The 18,266-nt window shown below is 43.5% G+C and overlaps 1 protein-coding gene across 3 annotated transcripts in view; it reads left to right on the top strand.

The window, feature by feature from the left end:
• Positions 1-3,919: 3,919 nt before the first annotated feature.
• The window catches only part of LOC148331484 (uncharacterized), a 77,794-nt gene continuing 63,447 nt past the window's right edge, over positions 3,920-18,266 (top strand). For 2 of the 3 annotated variants that reach the window (XR_015844612.1, XM_088302147.1), the window contains exons 1-2: positions 3,923-4,059; positions 15,778-17,409. Coding sequence is in view for 2 of the 3 variants with exons in the window: in XM_088302147.1 (XP_088158273.1) it covers positions 16,102-17,409 (1,308 nt within the window). In the remaining variant the exon portion in view is untranslated. Of the gene's footprint in view, positions 4,060-15,777; positions 17,410-18,266 lie in introns of all 3 variants that reach the window. The other variant, XM_088302148.1, reaches the window with a different exon arrangement.

The following is an 18,266-nucleotide window of genomic DNA, read 5'->3' as shown; positions in this document are numbered from 1 at the left end:
GTCCTCGTGATGGGATCGGGGGGAAATGGTGACCAGTCCACGTTGCGGAGATTCGCCTCTCCGGGTCCGGTGCGAATAGGAGAGTTTCTTTTGGGGAGGTGGGGAGCGTGATATTCCGTCACCGGACGTCCCGTCGTGTTGACTGGGTCGTGCCGCTGGTGAGCGGCGTGCGTGGCGAGCATCGTGAGAGGCGGGGATTCGCTGGCGAGCGTCGTGATAGGCGGGCATCCGCCGGCAAGCATCATGAGAGGCGGCCGTCCGCTGGCGAGCGTTCGTGCGTGACGGGCGGGCGTCGTGCAGCCAAAGTAACCTGGAGCTGAACACAATCGTGGACTTAAAAAACATCCTTTGCTACAACTGCCCCATACATAATCCAACTGCACCAAGTCAACTGTCGAGACCTTCAAGTTCCTGGGAATTACAGTCTCTTAGGACCTGAAAAAGGCTCACAAAGGATGTACTTCCTGAGGCTGATGGGGAAGCACGGCGTGTCACAGGATCTGTTGAGACAGTTCTACACAGCAGTCATCAAATCAGACCTGTGTTCCTCCATCACAGTCTGGTTCAGAGCTGCCACAAAAAAGGACAAGATCTGACTGCAACGGACAGTTAGGACTGCGGAAATAAAATCATCAGTACCCATCTACCCACTCTTTCGGACTTACACACTTCAAGAACCAAGACGAGCTCAACAAAGTCTCCTGGACCTCCGACACCCTGGCCACCACCTCTTCCAGCTCCTCCCCTCAGGTTGGCACTATCAAACCATGCACAGCAAAACCAGCAGACATTCAAACAGCTTCTTCCCTCTTGCCATTAACTCCCTAAACAGTTCCTTCAAACTCTATAGTGGTACTACGCTAATGTTTGCCAACATTGCACTATTATTATAACTATAACTGTCGCAGTATTGCAAGTATTGGACCACTGATCACTTTAACCCTGCCCTTATGACTATCCAAATTGTTGCACAGCTGTCATTGGGGTGTATTGGAGTTGAGTCACCAAGGATATGAGACGTATTTAGTAAATAAACCTTAAAAGCCAAATCCAATGTGTGTTCATTTTTTGTACTCAAGAAAGAAGGGTCAAATAAAGACTCAACAGCTGATTAGAGTTCCGATATTTTGTTTCTTCGATTTCTGGAGTTCAAGAAATAGTACAAAGACGAGAAACTGTACTCGGGCGATTACAGTGGAAAAACCGTGCGCTATCTCAGCCCACCCTTCTCTAACCAGGTTTCTATGTCAAGGCTGATGTAGGTTGAATCGGCCGTCCTTGCTCCCTCCCACGGCAAGGGTCCACATCCAAGGGAAGGTCCTCTCCAGGCTGGTTATTGCCTGGAAGGTTGATTCCCGTGTCTGGTCCCCAAGACTGGCATTCCACGGCTGGCCTTCTCTGGTGGACAGTCTATCCATCTCTCCTGCTGGCATTCCCCTGGAATCTTGTCGGTGTGCATGTGTGTGTGCTCAGATCTCAAATTATGTCTTTCACAATGTGTTGTTGCAATAGCGACCTTGGAACCCCTCCAGTGCCCAATTTGGTATGTTTGCCTCTTCTACGACCTATGTGGAAAATGTGCTTTATCGTGTTTGTGTCCATGAAGTGCTGTCTGGTTTGTAATCGGTTTGTAATGTGCGGACTGATTATGTTTGTTGTGAATGTGAGTGTAGTGGTGGATTTCTGCAAGCGTCTGCACTCTCCACCTGCACCAGTGAATATCCAGGGAACAGACGTTGAGAGGGTCTCAACTTACAAGTGCCTGGGTGTTCATCTGAACAATAAACTGGACTGGAGCGACAGACGCTTTCTATAGTAAGGGTCAGAGCAGACTCTTCCTACTCAGGAGGATGAGGTCCTTTGGCGTTCGGGGGACACTCCTCAGGAACTATGACTCTGGGGTTTCACCGGTCATTTTCTATGGAGTGGTCTCCTGGGCAGGAGGCATCTCAGGCTGGGACAAAAAGAGACTGGACAAACTAGTGAGGAGGGCCAGCTCTGTCCTGGGCTGCTCCCTGGACTCTATGGACTCAGTGGGGGGCAGGAGGATGACGGCAAAACTGTCATCAATGCTGGACAACCCAGCCCACCCACTCAATGACACTCTTAGAACACTCCACAGCTCCTTCAGTGACTCAGACAGTTACACCCTCGCTGTACGAAAGAGAGATTTCGCCGCTCCTTCCTGCTGGCTGCTGTCAGACTTTTTAACAAGAACATTAGGTCGGGCCTACAAACTGGCGGGCATTAGTGCAATTGTGCAGTCCTAGGATGCAATACACACTACTACTGTGCTTTATCCAATGCTGTACTTAAATATTGACCAATGCTGTATTTTGTTTACCATTAGAGTATGCTTATCATTACAGTACTTTTACCATTGCAGTATTTTCTATCATTGCAGTACTTCTACTATTACAGTACTTTTATCATTGCAGTATTTTCTATCATCGCAGTATTTTTCCATCATTGCAGTACTTTTACCATGACAGTACTTTTATCATTGTAGTATTTTCTATCATTGCAGTATTGTTCTATCATTTCAGTACTCTTACCATTACAGTACTTTACTTTATCATTGCAGTATTGTTCTCGTTGCAGTATTTTCTATCATTCAGTATTTTTTTTACCATTGCAGCATCTTTATTTATTTCCCCTCTGTACCATGGACAGACATTAGGAGTGTTTCCTTACACTTGTATATGTTGTGGGATGTAAGTATGTATATACATGGGGATTTGTGTATATACGTATATACTGTGTATATTTGCATGCTTTTTATGAATGTCTGTTGCTAATGTTGTACATTAACGGCTTCATTACGCCGCCGCCTCTGTGTGATCTATCTTTGCTGCTGTAACACTGCAAATTTCCCCATTGTGGAACTATTAAAGGACATCTTTATCTTTACAAGGTTCAGACAATCTGGAAAAATGTCTGCATGTAAGCATCAAGGCCGAAATCCAACATGGAATACCTGTGACGTTCTATCCCTCAGGTTGCACTGCATCAAAAACCGTCAATCTGCATGAGTTACAAAAGCATGGCTTCGTCGTAAAATAGTGTGGGTACTCGACTGGCCTTCTTGCAGTCCTCACATGTCTACCATTGAAAATGTGTGGCACATTTTGAAGTCCAAAATACAACAACAGAGACCCCAGGATGTTGAACGGCGCAAGCTGTACATTAAACAAGAATGGGAAAGAATCCCCCCATGTAAAGCTGCAACAATTAGTGTCCTCTGTTGCTGTCATGTCATTTTAAGTTCATGATTATTTGTTAATAACAATAAAATGTATCAGTTTGAACATTAAATAGCTTGTGTTGGTAGTATATTCAATCAAATATAGGTTGAACATTGTTTGCAAATCATTGTATTCTGTTTTTAATTATGTTTAACATAAATAAAAATTATTTATGTTTAACATAAATAAAAACAGAATACAATGATTTGCAATAGAATGTTAACAACCCAACTTTAAAGCAATGAAATTGGGTTTTTACTTTTGACATCGCCTTCTGTTAAACTTGCATCGGAGTGAATAGCCAACATGGTATGCTATTCAGTAATTATATTAATTAAGTAAGTTATATTAATAACTGTATAGAGAGCAGAACGAAATACATAGTATACATTAACGTATACATTCCTAGTCGGCAGTATTTTCCATTTGCAGATTTTTAATTATATTTAAAATTAGATAATTATTTCATCTATAAAATGGGTGACGTGAGATCTTATAAATTAAAGACTTGAATGTCATAAAACATTGATATTCGGTTGCTTTTGTTCGTGTATTTATGTCGCCGTTGCTGTTTTGACTATCACTCAATCTCACAAGGTGGCGCCAATGCGCGTTGAAGCCAGTTTTAACCGCCAATAAACGCCTAGAATAAGGAATAAAATCGCAGAAGAAGAGGAAGTCAAACGAAAACGAGGAAGATGAAACAGAGGTTGGACGAACAGTGGTCAATGTTGAAGATGGTGTTCTGCTCTTACACACGGCTATTTTCCAATTGGTAACGTCAACCAAATATGACATCATTCAACACGAAAAGGTATTTTTATTCTTTAAGTTGGATACTCAAATGGGCAGTCTGCACCGGTTGCGTAGTTTGACGAGTTAGCATATTTCCCACCGAGTTTGAATTTTAAAATGGCCGCTTTTTGATGTGATCTACCTTGCTACTTTCTTACTTAATTGTTGAACAATTTTCTCCCCTAATTCATAGCGTTAGAATTTTATGGATACGTTCCGTTCGTATGTTAACGTAACGTACGGTAGCTCATGGGCGTTAATACGTGTGCAAGTTCAGCATTATTTTGGACATACAGCATACACTTAAAAGATCAGTTGTTGCCGTTGCTGCTTAATACATCAATCAGTCCATTAATTATTTAAACTGCTCACGAGGGTCCTGGGCGTGTTGAAGCATAGCCCCGCTGGCTTCGGAGAGTAGGCGATGTACACAGTCAAACGACTGCAGTCAGGCCAGCCTCCACTCGCAAAGACGAAGTCAAGCCAGCCACCACTCTTATTTTCAATACTGTGCAACACGGTGCATTACGGTAATGCGCCTAAAGCGCTTGTTGATGGCCACCTTCAAAATAAAAGCTATGAAACTCAATTATGCGCGTCAGTGGTTTGGATTTAAAATAATGTGATTAAACTTCTGTTTTCACCCAGGGGGAATGCAAACTGACTCAGAATTGCACCAAGAAATGTTATGAACCGAGATAGAAAGAGAAATCAATGTAGATCAATGGCTGATATTACAACTGATTTAATAAAAAATAATTAAAAATTAAGTTTTCGTTATCCCGCAACCAGACAACTGCCGAGGCACACTAAGCCACCCAAGGTATCCAACCAAAGTACTTTAATCAAAATCTAATGTGGCTTTTTAAAATAACAGGCCAAACAAATATCAAAATTTGATAATTTCGCCTGAATTTGAAAAATCATTAAAAATTAAGTTTTCATTATCCCGCAACCAGACCAGCGCTGGGGCAAGCTAGGCCACCCCAGGTATCCAACCAAGGTACTTTCATCAAAATCTGATGTGGCATTTCAAAATAAAAGGAATGAGAACTATCAAAATTTGACCTGTACACCCGATTTCGAAAAATGTATTAGAAATTAAGTTTTCGTTATCCCGCAACCAGACTACTGCCGAGGCACACCAGGCCACCCAAGGTATCCAACCAAAGTATTTTCGTCAAAATCTGATGTGGCATTTCAAAATAAAAGGCCAAAGAAATATCAATGTTTGACCTTTACACCCGATTATGAAAAATCATAAAAAAATTAAGCTTTTGTTAACCCGCAATCAGACAAGCACTGGGGAACACTAGGCCACCCAAGGTATCCAACCAAGGAACTTTCATCAAAATCTGATGTGGCATTTCAAAATAAAAGGCCATAGAAATCTCAATGTCTGACCGTTACAACCGATTACGAAAAATCATTCAAAATTAAGTTTTCGTTATCCCGCAACCAGACCAGCGCTGGGGCACACTAGGCCACCCCAGGTATCCAACCAAGGTGAATTTGTTGCAATGTCAGCCATTGGTGCACAGTTAACATTGATTTCTCTTTCTATCTCAATTCATAGCATTTCTGGGTGCAATTCTGAGTCAGTGTGCATTCCCCCTGAGTGAAAAGACCAGAATCAGAAATCCCTTTTATTGTCATTGTACTCAAGTGTGCAATGAGATTAGAGAGCTCCCCTCTCCAGTGCAATACAACAATAATTCAGTTAAATATATAAATTAGATAAATAAGAGAATAGTTAGTGCAATGGAAAATAATACTGAATAGGATATATAAAAACACATCACGTTGCTGTCCTGCAAGGTAAGGGTGGTCATGTGTGTGTGAGAGTTTAGAATGAAGATGGCTCTTGGAAAGAAACTGTTTCTCAGTCTATTGGTCCTTGATTTGATGCACCTGTAGCGCCTGCCAGAGGGCATCAGGTCGAACAGGTGTGAGTTTGGGTGGGTATTGTCTTTGACAATATTGAGAGCCCTGCTGAGGCACCGGGCGGTGTAGATGTCCGACAGTGTGGGGTGAGGGCTGCCAATAATCCTTTGCGCTGTTTTGACCGTCCTCTGGAGCCTCACTCTGGCCGCCTCAGTGCAGCCGCTGTACCAGGTGGAGACACAGTACGTCAGCAGGCTCTCGATGGACGAGTGGTAGAAGGCCAGCAGCAGCTTCATGTCTAGGTTGAATTTCCTGAGGACTCTCAGGAAGTGCAGACGCTGGTGGACCTTCTTTACCACTGCTGTGGTGTTGTGTGTCCAAGAAAGGTCATCGGAGATCTGTACTCCCAGGAACTTGAACGTGTGGACCCTCTCCACACACGCGCCTTCGATGAAGAGGGGGGCGGCACCGTCTTGTTCCTCCTGAAGTCGATGACGATCTCCTTTGTTTTTGCAATGTTGAGTTGCAGTCTGTTGTCCTCGCACCAAGCCGTCATTCTCTGGACCTCCTCTCTGTAAGCAGTCTCGTCACCCTCCAAGATCAGACCGACCACTGTCGTGTCGTCAGCAAACTTGACGATGGTGTTGTTATTGTGGGCCGGGCTGCAGTCGTAGGTGTAGAGGGCGTATAGGAGAGGCACGCATCCTTGAGGGGAACCGGTGCTCAGCGTACGGGTGGAGGACGTGTAGGGGCCGAGCAACACAGTCTGCGGTCTGTTGGTCAGAAAGTCCTTAATCCAGATGCGTGTGAGGGCAGGGAGGCCGAGAATGTCCAGTTTGGCGACGAGGATGTCTGGGATGATTGTGTTGAATGCCGAGCCTTAGTCCACAAAGAGCATCCTTGTATAGCTCTGCTGTTGTTCCAGGTGGCCCAGCACAACATGCAGAGCAGTGTCGATGGCGTCCTCAGTGGATCTGTTAGCCCGGTATGCAAACTGGTAGGGGTCCAGAGTGGGAGGAAGGCAGTCCCTCATGTGCTGGAGAACCAGTCTCTCTCGTGAGAGCAACAAGACGGTAGTCATTCAGGAGGACTGCGGGTGACTTTTTGGGGACAGGAATAATGGTGGAAGTTTTCAAGCAGGAGGGGATGACTGCTTGAGCCAGGGAGCGGTTGAAGACCCTGCAAAAAACATGTGACAGTTGGTGGGTACATGCTCTGAGGACCTTGCCTGGTATTCGGTCGGGTCCAGTAGCTTTCCTGGGGTTAATAGCCAGGAGCGCGCGCCTCACATCGTGTTCCTCTACGGTGAGAGGGGGGGGGGGGTTGAGGCATGAAGTGCGGGGCTGTGACGGTTGGGGCGAGTCAAAGCGAGCGAAGAAGCAGTTAAGCTCCTCAGCCAGCGATGCACTCGGGTCTACAGAGGTCGTGCTGCTGCCTCGGAAGTTGGTGATGCTCCGTAGACGTGCCACACCTCTCGTGGTCTGTTGCTGGCAAGGTGGGACTCCAGCCTCCTCGTGTAGTTTGCCTTGGCTAGCTTGATGCCTTTGCTAAGGTCAGCACGAGCCACCCTGTTCTGGGCTTTGTCGCCAGACCTGAAGGCAGCGTCGCGGGCCTTGAGGAGAGAGTGGACCTGGCTGCACATACAGGGCTTCGCATTTGGGAAGGTCCGTATGGTCCTGTTCAGGGACAGTTTCCATGCAGAACTTGATGTAGCCTGATGATCAAAGAGGTCCCAGTTGGTGTCTTGAAAGCAGTCCTGTAATTCACTCATGGCGGTCTCACGCCTGTATTTTCACAGTCTTTGTGGTGGGCCTGAATCTGCGCCTGAGAGGGGTGTACGCAGGTGCGAGCTGCAAGGACAGGCGGTCTGACTGGCGGAGGGGGGCGAGTGGGTGGGCCCTGTATGCGTGCTTGATGTTCGAGTACACATGGTCGAGAGTGTTGTCTCCCCTCGTTGGGCACTTGACATGCTGGTGGAATTCTGGGAGTACAGTCTTTAAATTGGCCTTATTAAAGTCCCCCGCTACTATGTGAACGCCATCAGGGTGGGCCCGCTGATGTTTATTGATGACACACGCGAGTAGCGAGAGCGCCGTGTTAGCGTTGGGAGGGATGTAAACAGCTGTGACGAGCACCACCGTTAGCTCCCTCGGGAGAAAATAAGGCCGGCATTTAACGGACATGTACTCCATGTCGGGGGAAGAGTGCTTCTCAACAATCGTGCTATCGCCGCACCAGTTCTCATGCACGTAAACACAGAGCCCCCCCGCCCCTGCTCTTACCGGTGTCACTCGTCCGATCCGCGCGATGTAGCGAGCGCCCAGCTAGCTGGATGCTAGCGTCGGGGACGTTGGCGTGCAGACAAGTTTAATATTTTAAATCAAAACCACTGATTTGCATACTTGAGTTTCGCAGATTTAGTTTTGAAGGTGGCCATCAACAAGTGCTTTCGGTACATTACCGTAATGCACCGTGTTGCACAGTATTGAAAATAAGAGTGGCGGCTGGCTTGACTTTGTTTTTGCGAGTGGAGGCTGGCCTGACTGCAGTGTCAAACGCAGGGTACACAAAAACAGACAACCATTGATAGCCACAACCACACTTGGGGACATTTTAGCGTGTCCATCAACCTACCATGCTTGTTTTTAGAATGTGGGAGGAAACCCGAGTACCTGGAGAAAATCAGCGCAGGCACGGGGAAAACATGAAAACTCCTCACACAAAGGCGTATATATATATGTATATATATATATATATATATATATGTATATATATATATGTGTGTGTATATATATATACACGTATATATTAGTGATGGGTAGATGAGGCATCCTGTATCGTTTCGACACAGTGACACAATGTATTGACACTGTGTTGCTGAATACTGACACCTGGTGGACTTGCAGGAAACATTTGACAGGGTAATCTGACACTGATCTGTCAAACTAATTTTATCCAATTCCATTGATTAGCGACGTGATGTGTTTTTATATATCCTATTTCTTATTACTTTCCATCGCACTAATTATTCTCTTATCTAATTTATATATTTAACTGAATTATTGTTGTATTGCACTGGAGAGGGGAGCTCTCTAATCTCGTTGCACACTTGAGTACAATGACAAAGGGATTTCTGATTCTGATTAGGCATTTGCTTTCACATTATTTTTACATACACGCAATTTCATAAAAAAAATCTTTGATATTCGAGACGCAGTTGATAAATTAAGAGAACATCTGTCTGAATGCCCAAGTAAAAGTGTTGTGAATGACAATGGACTCATTGTAATTAAAGATTTTTATTCAAAATAAAATTAGTTTCTCCAGCGTTTTGTTATTCAGTCTATTTCTTTTTTTGAGGCAATTTCCCCCCGCCTTTGAGAAAATCCTCTCACAAGGCACTGAAGAGGCCGGTGTGCACAACGCCTGTGTGGCTAATATAAATAGGTGAGGGAACGTTGCCTCCATGGACTTCCAGTATAAGAGCGGGTCTTCCGTACGTGCAACGTGTCCTGCTGACGTATAGCGCTGCACCTCTGAGTGCGCATCAACAGTGACGTCTTCCATCTTGCGGATATTTAATGCAAAGTAACGTGCCAATAACTCGATGCTTGTTTTGAGCGTCCATCCTGTTGATAGATGCGCTTCCTTATGAACACAGTTTGGCGCGCGACCGCTGTGTCGACACGATTCTGGTAGTGGTCACGTGACTTTCTCAAAGCCGTACGCGCACCGACACGGGGTTTGCCCTGGAAGCTCGGCGCGCGCCTCGACGCCTCTGTGTCGCTGGACCCATCACTAGTATATATATATGTATGCGTATGCGTGTGCGCGCATGCGCGTATGCGTGTGCGCGCATGCGCGTATGCGTGTGCGCGCATGCGCGTATGCGTGTGCGCGCATGCGCGTATGCGTGTGCGCGCATGCGCGTATGCGTGTGCGCGCATGCGCGTATGCGTGTGCGCGCATGCGCGTATGCGTGTGCGCGCATGCGCGTATGCGTGTGCGCGCATGCGCGTATGCGTGTGCGTATATGCGCTTATACGTACGTATATGCGCTTATACGCACACTGCTACGTACGCCCGCCTCCCATGCCACGAAGGTCTTGTGTACTAGAGCTACGGGCCGTTTCGTCCCGTGCGTGTCCGGGAGGGGGTGCATGTTATCGGCTTAATTATTAAGCAAGCGTTTCCTCTAGTCGGCTGGTAAGTCCACTTTAGCCACATGTTTTTTTATGTTTGTTTTGATTCACGCTAGCTCAGCGGCGCATCAGTAATCCTCGGGTTGTATTTCCTCAATGGGAGGAAATTTGTGACGAGTCGGGCAGTGATAGGTCGAATCTGCGCTGTTTTTTTCCTTTTTTTTTTTTTTATTTACCAAAACCATTTTCTATGGATATCGCCCACCCAATTATCGCGATACATATCGATATTGAATTATCGTCACAGCCCTACTATCACTCATATGCAAGTATCGTCATTACATCAGGGTTCTTCACTCCTGTTACTCGTGGGGCACTATCCTGCCCGTTTTCCATCTCTCAGAGTTGCAACAGACCTGATTCAAAGGTCTGCAAAAGCTGTGTAACGATCCTGATAATTTGAATCAAATGTGAGAGCAATGGGAAACAAGCTGGACAGTAGACTTCAAGGAATAGGGGTGAAGACTCCTGCATTACACTTCAAGCAGCAATTAACGTCTCAAGTCTTCTTGAGCAATTAGAGTGGCACAATAAAATATTTTTGTGTATTCAACACCCTCCTTTCTGGTCTTTTCAAAACCTCTGAAGTAGGGCTGGGCGATAAACCAAAAATTTACCGTTACCGAAATGTATTATGTCGTCACGTGACTCCACCCTTCTGAACAAGAATGTAAACATGACTCGTTTGTAGCTGGCGATTCAAATTCAGAATCTAACACGGCTGAAGACGAAGTAACGTTCGTTGAAATTGTTCCTGTCACGCTTGTCCCGAAAAGAAATTCGACATCTGTCGTTTGGAAATGTTTTGGGTTCCATAAAGACGATGTTTAAGCAAAAGAACATGAACTACAAAGTGCATCGTAAGCACCAAAACAGCGCGTCCAACCTTTTCTTTTTCACCACCCACCACACAACCATGCTGTTGACTTGGAGCTTGTGCTAAAAGTTCAGGAGCACGTTTGGACAAGTAACAACAGCCCATAACGGAGGCGACACCATACGAGAGAACGTCTAAGAGGTGGACGCGATAGCCTAGGACATAGCTAAAGATTTAGCTCCTCTACTTACCGTTGGAGCGCAGAGGATTTAAACGCCTCATGAACGTAGCCGACAAGAGGTACGAAAATATTTGTTGCAAACCGTACTTCCCAATATGGACAACATCGGGACGGGAGCGGAGACATGTCAAGTAGGGCTGGGCGATATGACCTCAAATCAATATCGCGAGAAATTGAGCAATTTTACCTCGATAACGATAAATGCACGATAAATTCCCCCCGTGGACTAAAATCAAAATAAATGCAGGAACTGCATATTGACCTTTTTTTTTAATTGACCAACAGGTACACATTACTGAATGAAACATAAAAGTACAAAAATCATTTGTATAAACATTCCAAATACCTTGCTTTGCATGACTTGAACAATGTCACAAAGAAAAAGGGTACCTCTTGCAAAATCTTTTTCTGCAAATAGATTGCGCCAAGATGCTGTCATGATGTAAATAATGCCAAATAAAAAAAGGCTAAATAAAATGAAAGAAAATGTCAATGCAAGACAAATAAACAAGTGTGCATGTGTCCTCTCGAGTACTCTGGTGCGCGGTCGCCACTTGTCGTCTATGTAGTGCACAGTCAGGCTCAATCAGGGATCCATGTTGCGACCCGACCACAAGTCGGATGTAGATGCAAAATGCTTGACATGTCTAAGCTCCCGGCCCGATGTAGTCCATATCGGGAAATACGGCTTTCATGAAGCGTTTAAATCCTGTGCGCGCCACTGTAACTAGAGGAGCTTTATCTTTAGCTATGTGCTAGGCTATCGCGTCCACCTCTGAGACGTTCTCTCGTATGGTGTCGCCTCCGTTAATGGGCTGTTGTCACTTGTCCAACCTTGCTTCTCACTTTGAACTTTCAGCACAGCATGGTTGTGTTGTGGGTGGTGAAAAAGCTTCTGGATTTGAATCGCCAGCTACGACAGAGACGTCTGTTTTCTTTCTCGATCAGGCGGGTGGAGTCACGTGACTAGAGGCGCTGTAGCGGTCTTAAAGGGGCATGAACATTGCCGCAGACAGAAAAGGCTTTTCCTTTTTTTTTTAAACACCGAATTTACCGACATGGGCAAAATGATTTCGGTCATTGTAATAAATTTCGGTAACGGTAAATTTTCGGTTTATCGCCCAGCCCTAATGTCAAGCATTTTGCACCCCCTTTTGACTTGTGGTCGAGTCATAACATGCATCCCTGTTTGAGCCTGAATGTGCAGTACATAGACGACAAGTAGCGACCGCGCACCAGCGTACTCGAGACGGCATTTTCCTGATGAAGCACACTTGTTTATTTGGCACTGGCATTCCATTGACATTTTTTTCATTCTATTTAGCATTTTGTTTAACGGTGACTAGCTCCTTTGCACATGGCATTATTTATATAATTTACAAGGTACCTTTACACAAATCTAGGCCTTTGCAAATGGCATTACAGCATCTCAGCACAATCTATTTGCAGAAAAAGATTTTGTGAGAGGTTGGTTCTCCTGTTCTTTGTGACATTGTTCAAATCATGCAAAGCAAGCTATTTGGAATGTTTATACAAATGGTTTTTGTACTTCTATTTTTCACTGAAAGTAATGTGTACCAGTTGGTCAATAAAAAACAGTTAATATGCATTTCCTGCATTTATTTTGATTTTGGTCCTCAGGGGGAATTTATCGTGCATTTATCGCTATCGAGGTAAAATTGCCCAATTTACCGCGATATTGATTTTAGGTCATATCGCCCAGCCCTAATCTGAAGCTACAGCGGTTGAATGTGAAGTGAAGATGTGCAGCCATTTCTCATAACTCACTGTTAATGGAACTCAAGGTTGACTCAGGGGTTTGATTGTGTAGTCACTCAAGGAGATATATTGGCTTCGCCCCAAGCCACGCCTTTATTTTGGTGGTGGTTTAGCTGGACTTAATAGGTACATAGCACTGGGAATGCAATGCTTCATTGCCATATGTCCAATGATGCACGGACAACAACTCGATGCTAATGAAAACTTTTTTCGTCATAGAAGTTGTATGACAATGCGTATCAACCCCCAAGAAACATAAATGGCACCTTATTAGCGATACACTCAACTCATCCTGTCGGAATATGGCATATGATTGGTCCCGAGCAAACGTAGCTAATATTTTCATTTTTTTTTTTCTAAGCCTCTCCATAAAAAATAGTCTTCACTTAAAAACGGTCGGTTACACCAAAACATTTGTAAATCACATGTGTGTATATATCGCAATTTAAATTTGAGGTTGAGAAATATTATTGTTCTATAATACTTTAATGTATTATTAATTTCTGCAAAGATTAATTATAAACTCCAGTAAAGAAGTCAAGCTAGTTAAGATAAACTGTTTTAAGACAACGACTAACATTTTGTTTGCCGTGTATTGTCGTCCTTGTGCTGAGTGAGCCGTGCTTGCTGGGTGAGGTTGCGCAGCCAATCAGCTCACGCAATAAAGCCACTCGTGGTCTCATTAGTTGGTCTCGCGGGCGGGCACCAATCACGTGCCTCGTATGAGTGTCTGTGGGTATATACAAAGCCTCTGAGTCAACTCATCTATTCTAAACGTGTTTTTCCACAGTGTGGCCGTATTTTTTTTTAAATGTATTAATTTTTTGATTTTGTTTTATGTTGGGATGAATATTTAGGAAAAATCCGCAAAACACTGAAGCGCGGAACGTGAAGTGCAGAGTCGCGATGGCTTACTGTAGTTGTCTACTCTGACATGCTATTTTTCCATATTTTTTTTGTCCTAACATTGCTCCTGAAAGAATGACAGGTTTTCCAATGTAGGGGCTCAATAAAAGTTCTGATATGTTAAATGGTCATATTAGTGCAATGTACTCCTACTCAAAGCTGACTTGTACGGTGTCATTTCGACTTTATTTCAGGTTTTCAGTGGTTGTGTAGATTTCTTCACACTTATTTTGTGAGAAATGATACCGGCTTTTGCGAAAGCTCGAACAACGCTGCAAGCAGACACGTTAGCCCAGGGGTGCCCACTCTTTTTTAGCATGCAAGCTACATAGAAAATAACCAAGTCCAAGTGATCTACCTACCTTATTGTTTACATTTATTTGAAAATAGAATGAGAATCCTTTATAGGTAAAGTGTATGTATATATATATATATATATATATATATATATATATATATATATATATATATATATATATATATATGTATATATATATATATATATATATATATATGTATATATATGTATATGTATATATATGTATATATATATATATATATATGTATATACACACACACACACTTATACACCTTGCATAACTGCATGAAACCATATTGCACAATACAACTAGTGCACATTGTCTGTCGTCAGTTTACTGATGACTTGTGCTGAATGAGTCAACCATAGAGTCCGGACAGGAGCTACTAATAGCAAGCCTTGCACACACCTCCCAATAAATATTAGGCATGTTGGAACGGGTACTTGGACTTAATGATTGCTTGCGCTACGGCTGCCGGTTGCGGTGGCGGACGGGTCATTCTCCAGTGCTGAATGCGAGCGCATACCTTTGCGCATCGCCCGCCTCCCCCTGGCCCACTAGTTCTTCAGTCAGTGCGAGACGCCCCGCCACGGAGCCCAAAGCACACAAAAATCCTCCTCTTACGCTGTGTGGAAATAATTAGCTTACATGTTCCCATAGTTTTTATACTTCATTATTAGGCTTAGAGTAAACGGAACAAAATAGAAATTTCAAATTTTGCTCGTTAGCACGCTTGTGCATGCACAGTGAGGCATACAACAAATCTGTATGTGATGCAATCGGCCGACACCCCCTGTGCGAACGACTGCTCGATCGCGATCGACGCAATGGGCACCCCTACGTTAGCCCAGGCATTCGCAATCCATTCACAAATTGTGGTGTAATTAGCTCGGAGCTGCCACCCAGTCTTAGTGAAGCTGTTGTCAATGTGCCATCCTATATGAGACCCCTTCATAGTTTGTAAACAATGTGATGGCAAAGCTGGAGGCAAAAAAGAACTAGCGCGCTTGTTTAAACAGCATTGTTTATGTAGGAATGTATTCGAAAAACGGTCATTTGCGTGAGTACTAGGGCTGTAACAATTCACTCAAGCTTCGATTAGATTTTTGATTTTTCCGATTGTGTGTGTGCATGTGTGCGTGCGTGTGCGTGCGCGCATGTGTATGTGTATAAATATGTGAATATTCACAGATACTAAAATATCTGCACTGAGATGCATTATGCAGCTGTAGTATGGTCAGTCAAATGTTTTTTGTGACAATGATATTCTCCACCAGTCAGTTGATTTAACAAGAGAATTGTAGACGATATTTGGAATAGAAATTGGCTGGCTACAAATGCTTAAAGTTTATTGAGGGTTCTCTTTATTTTCCATTTACTTTAACTAAATTGGTATTCCTACATTGTTATTTTTTACCATAAATTTAGAATTCTTCAGCCTGAATATACAGTATTTTTGGTTAGACAAATGATTCTAGATGAAATGACTTCTACAAAAAGATAATTGAAAAGAGAATTCATCTCAGTTTCTTTAATGAGAACAAATGCCTGTCCATCTATAATAGTTTTTCTGCTTTTCACCTCACAGCCACTCTGTGCTTACAGAATAATTTGCATCTAGCATCTTCCTTCATTTGGACTCCATTTCAACCTTCTCCGGCACCAGTTTCCAGAGGGATCCTTTTCACCTTGGACCTGCTCCTGATTCCACTCCAGCGATAATACAATCATGGCTGCATTTTTCCTGGATGGCTTTCCTTCCTTGTGATGATAATGGTTGGAGTATCGTTTCCTCAGCAGGTTGACGGCTGACTCACCCCCTCACCTGATCCACCTGATTTTTTTTTTCTCTAAAACTCTACTTCTACTAAAAGTGAAACTCAAAACTGCACAGCAGAATCTGACCACTGCAATGTATCACCACAAGCCCCAGTCACAAGGCCCACAGTCTTTCACCAACATCCCGAGGCCTGCTCGTCATCATCAGAAACCTCCAAATCAACAGAATTCCCCTCCCTCGAACATGCTATCTGCCTTCCCATTCCCTCGCCCCACCCAACTTCCAGACGAACTTGAGTCAGCTTTGGCTATTCGTGTTGTCAGGGACATGGACCACCGCCTCACTGATCACACAAGTAGGCCAAATCAATATCAGAACCAAGGCACCGTGTCTGGTCGACATGAAGGCTACTCTTCTAGCCCAATAACACTGACCCCTGATAATCAAACTAGCAGCCATCATAGGACAGACTGGTCAAACTTACAACCTCCAACTAAATTGTATGCCAACTCTGCATCAAATGCCACTTATCACTCTCAGCAACTCCAAGGGCTTCACCAACAGCCCCAGAGCAACCAAACTGGACCGTCCGTTCCAAGATGGATTTCAGGTGGCTTGTCCTTGTCCCAACCCAAACAACCCCATAGTGGTGTTGGGGATGGTCAGGGTTTGTATACACCTGAAAGTGCAGGAAGTATCTTGGCAAGCTTTGGACTGTCAAACGATGACCTTGAAGTGCTGAGTCACTACCCAGATGATCAGCTGACCCCTGATACTTTACCTTTTATACTCCGCGACATACAGATCAACAAGTCGGACAACCAAAATACAGTGGCAAACAACACTCAAAGCAAGATCCTTCCTCCTTCAAACGCGAACCAACTGATAGATACCCGCTCTTCTGAAGTGCCCAGTCTTCTGACAGTTACAAAGACAGCAGGCAAAGTGATTGACTATGGCCATGCAAGTCGGGCTGAAGAAAACACAACCAAACAGACGTTCAAAAGAGAGAAACTTTCAAATGAAAGAATGGTTCAAATGTACTCATCATCTGCATCTTCTCCAAAAGTAGAAAAGGCAGAAAACCGTCTTATACGTTTGGTACAAATGGACTCGACCAAGCATGGTGACCGGGACTATCGTAGAGCAAGTGCTGCCCATCACAAGTGCAGTCTTTCTACTAGTAGTGAAGGTCCACCATCTAAATATCAGATCGCTGACAAAGACTACAGGCACAATGGATCCAAGCAAAGGCTATTATCTGAATCGAGGAGAGAGGTGTACCCAAGGCGGTCTCATTCTTCTTCCCCTGGCACAAGTGGACACAGCATCAGCAAGAAGTTCCCTGACCCCACCTTTATATGTGATTTCTCAGGCACAAGTCCAAAAGTGTTTCCTCACTCCTGCTCCCTGTGCAACATTCAGTGTGATCATAATAAGGTGAGTTTAACATTGCACTAAATTTCTTTTTTTGGGGTGCAAAAAACCCCCCAGTAAAGTAGTGCTGCAAGCTGATGTTGTTATTATTTTACTTTGATGGGTTAGACTTAACGTGGTTTTTATTTTGACTTTGTAGTGTATGAAGTCTCTTTGGCTTGAGTTTAAGATCGAGTTCACTTGCAAATTCAAATATAGATTAAAAAAAATGTACAGCTGATCATTGTGCTCAACACCAACCTTCATTGTTGAGACAGCTCTGACGTCAGTTTCGCTTATGCTACTGTCACAGGCATATATACAGTATATTCATATGTGTATATGTGTACCATATTTTTAGAAATGTAATTCAGAAAAAGTAATCCACATATTTATTCAATGTTCCTGAAATATGATTACATTCTTTTCTGAAACAGTAATGGAATACAATTAGTTTTTGTATCCTAAATACATATATACGTGTGTGTGTGTGTATATATATATATATATATAAATAAATGTGTATATATGTATGTGTGTATATATATATATATATATATATATATATATATATATATATATGTATATATATAGATGTATATATATATATATATATGTGTTTGTATATATGTATATGTATACAGTGAACCCTCGGTTATCGCGGTTAATGGAGACCGAGACCACCCGCGAAAACTGAAAATCCGCGAAGTAGCGGCGCACCTTCATAAATGCTTAAAAAAAAGTGCGGAGTAGCGGCGCGCCTTCAAAAATGCTTTAAAAAAAAAAAATAAAATAAAAAAACAAAACAAATTATTATTAAAACTTATTATTTTTTTATTCCCCAGCCATTATTTTTGTATTTATTCAATTACTTCTTTTTG

Source organism: Idiotropiscis lumnitzeri, chromosome 8, assembly GCF_059441095.1.
Source record: "Idiotropiscis lumnitzeri isolate Australia: NSW breed Sydney's pygmy pipehorse chromosome 8, RoL_Ilum_1.0, whole genome shotgun sequence".
Classification (NCBI taxonomy): Eukaryota; Metazoa; Chordata; class Actinopteri; order Syngnathiformes; family Syngnathidae; genus Idiotropiscis; species Idiotropiscis lumnitzeri.
Note: the sequence above shows the minus strand (reverse complement) of the source record. Positions and strands in the feature narration are given on the sequence as shown.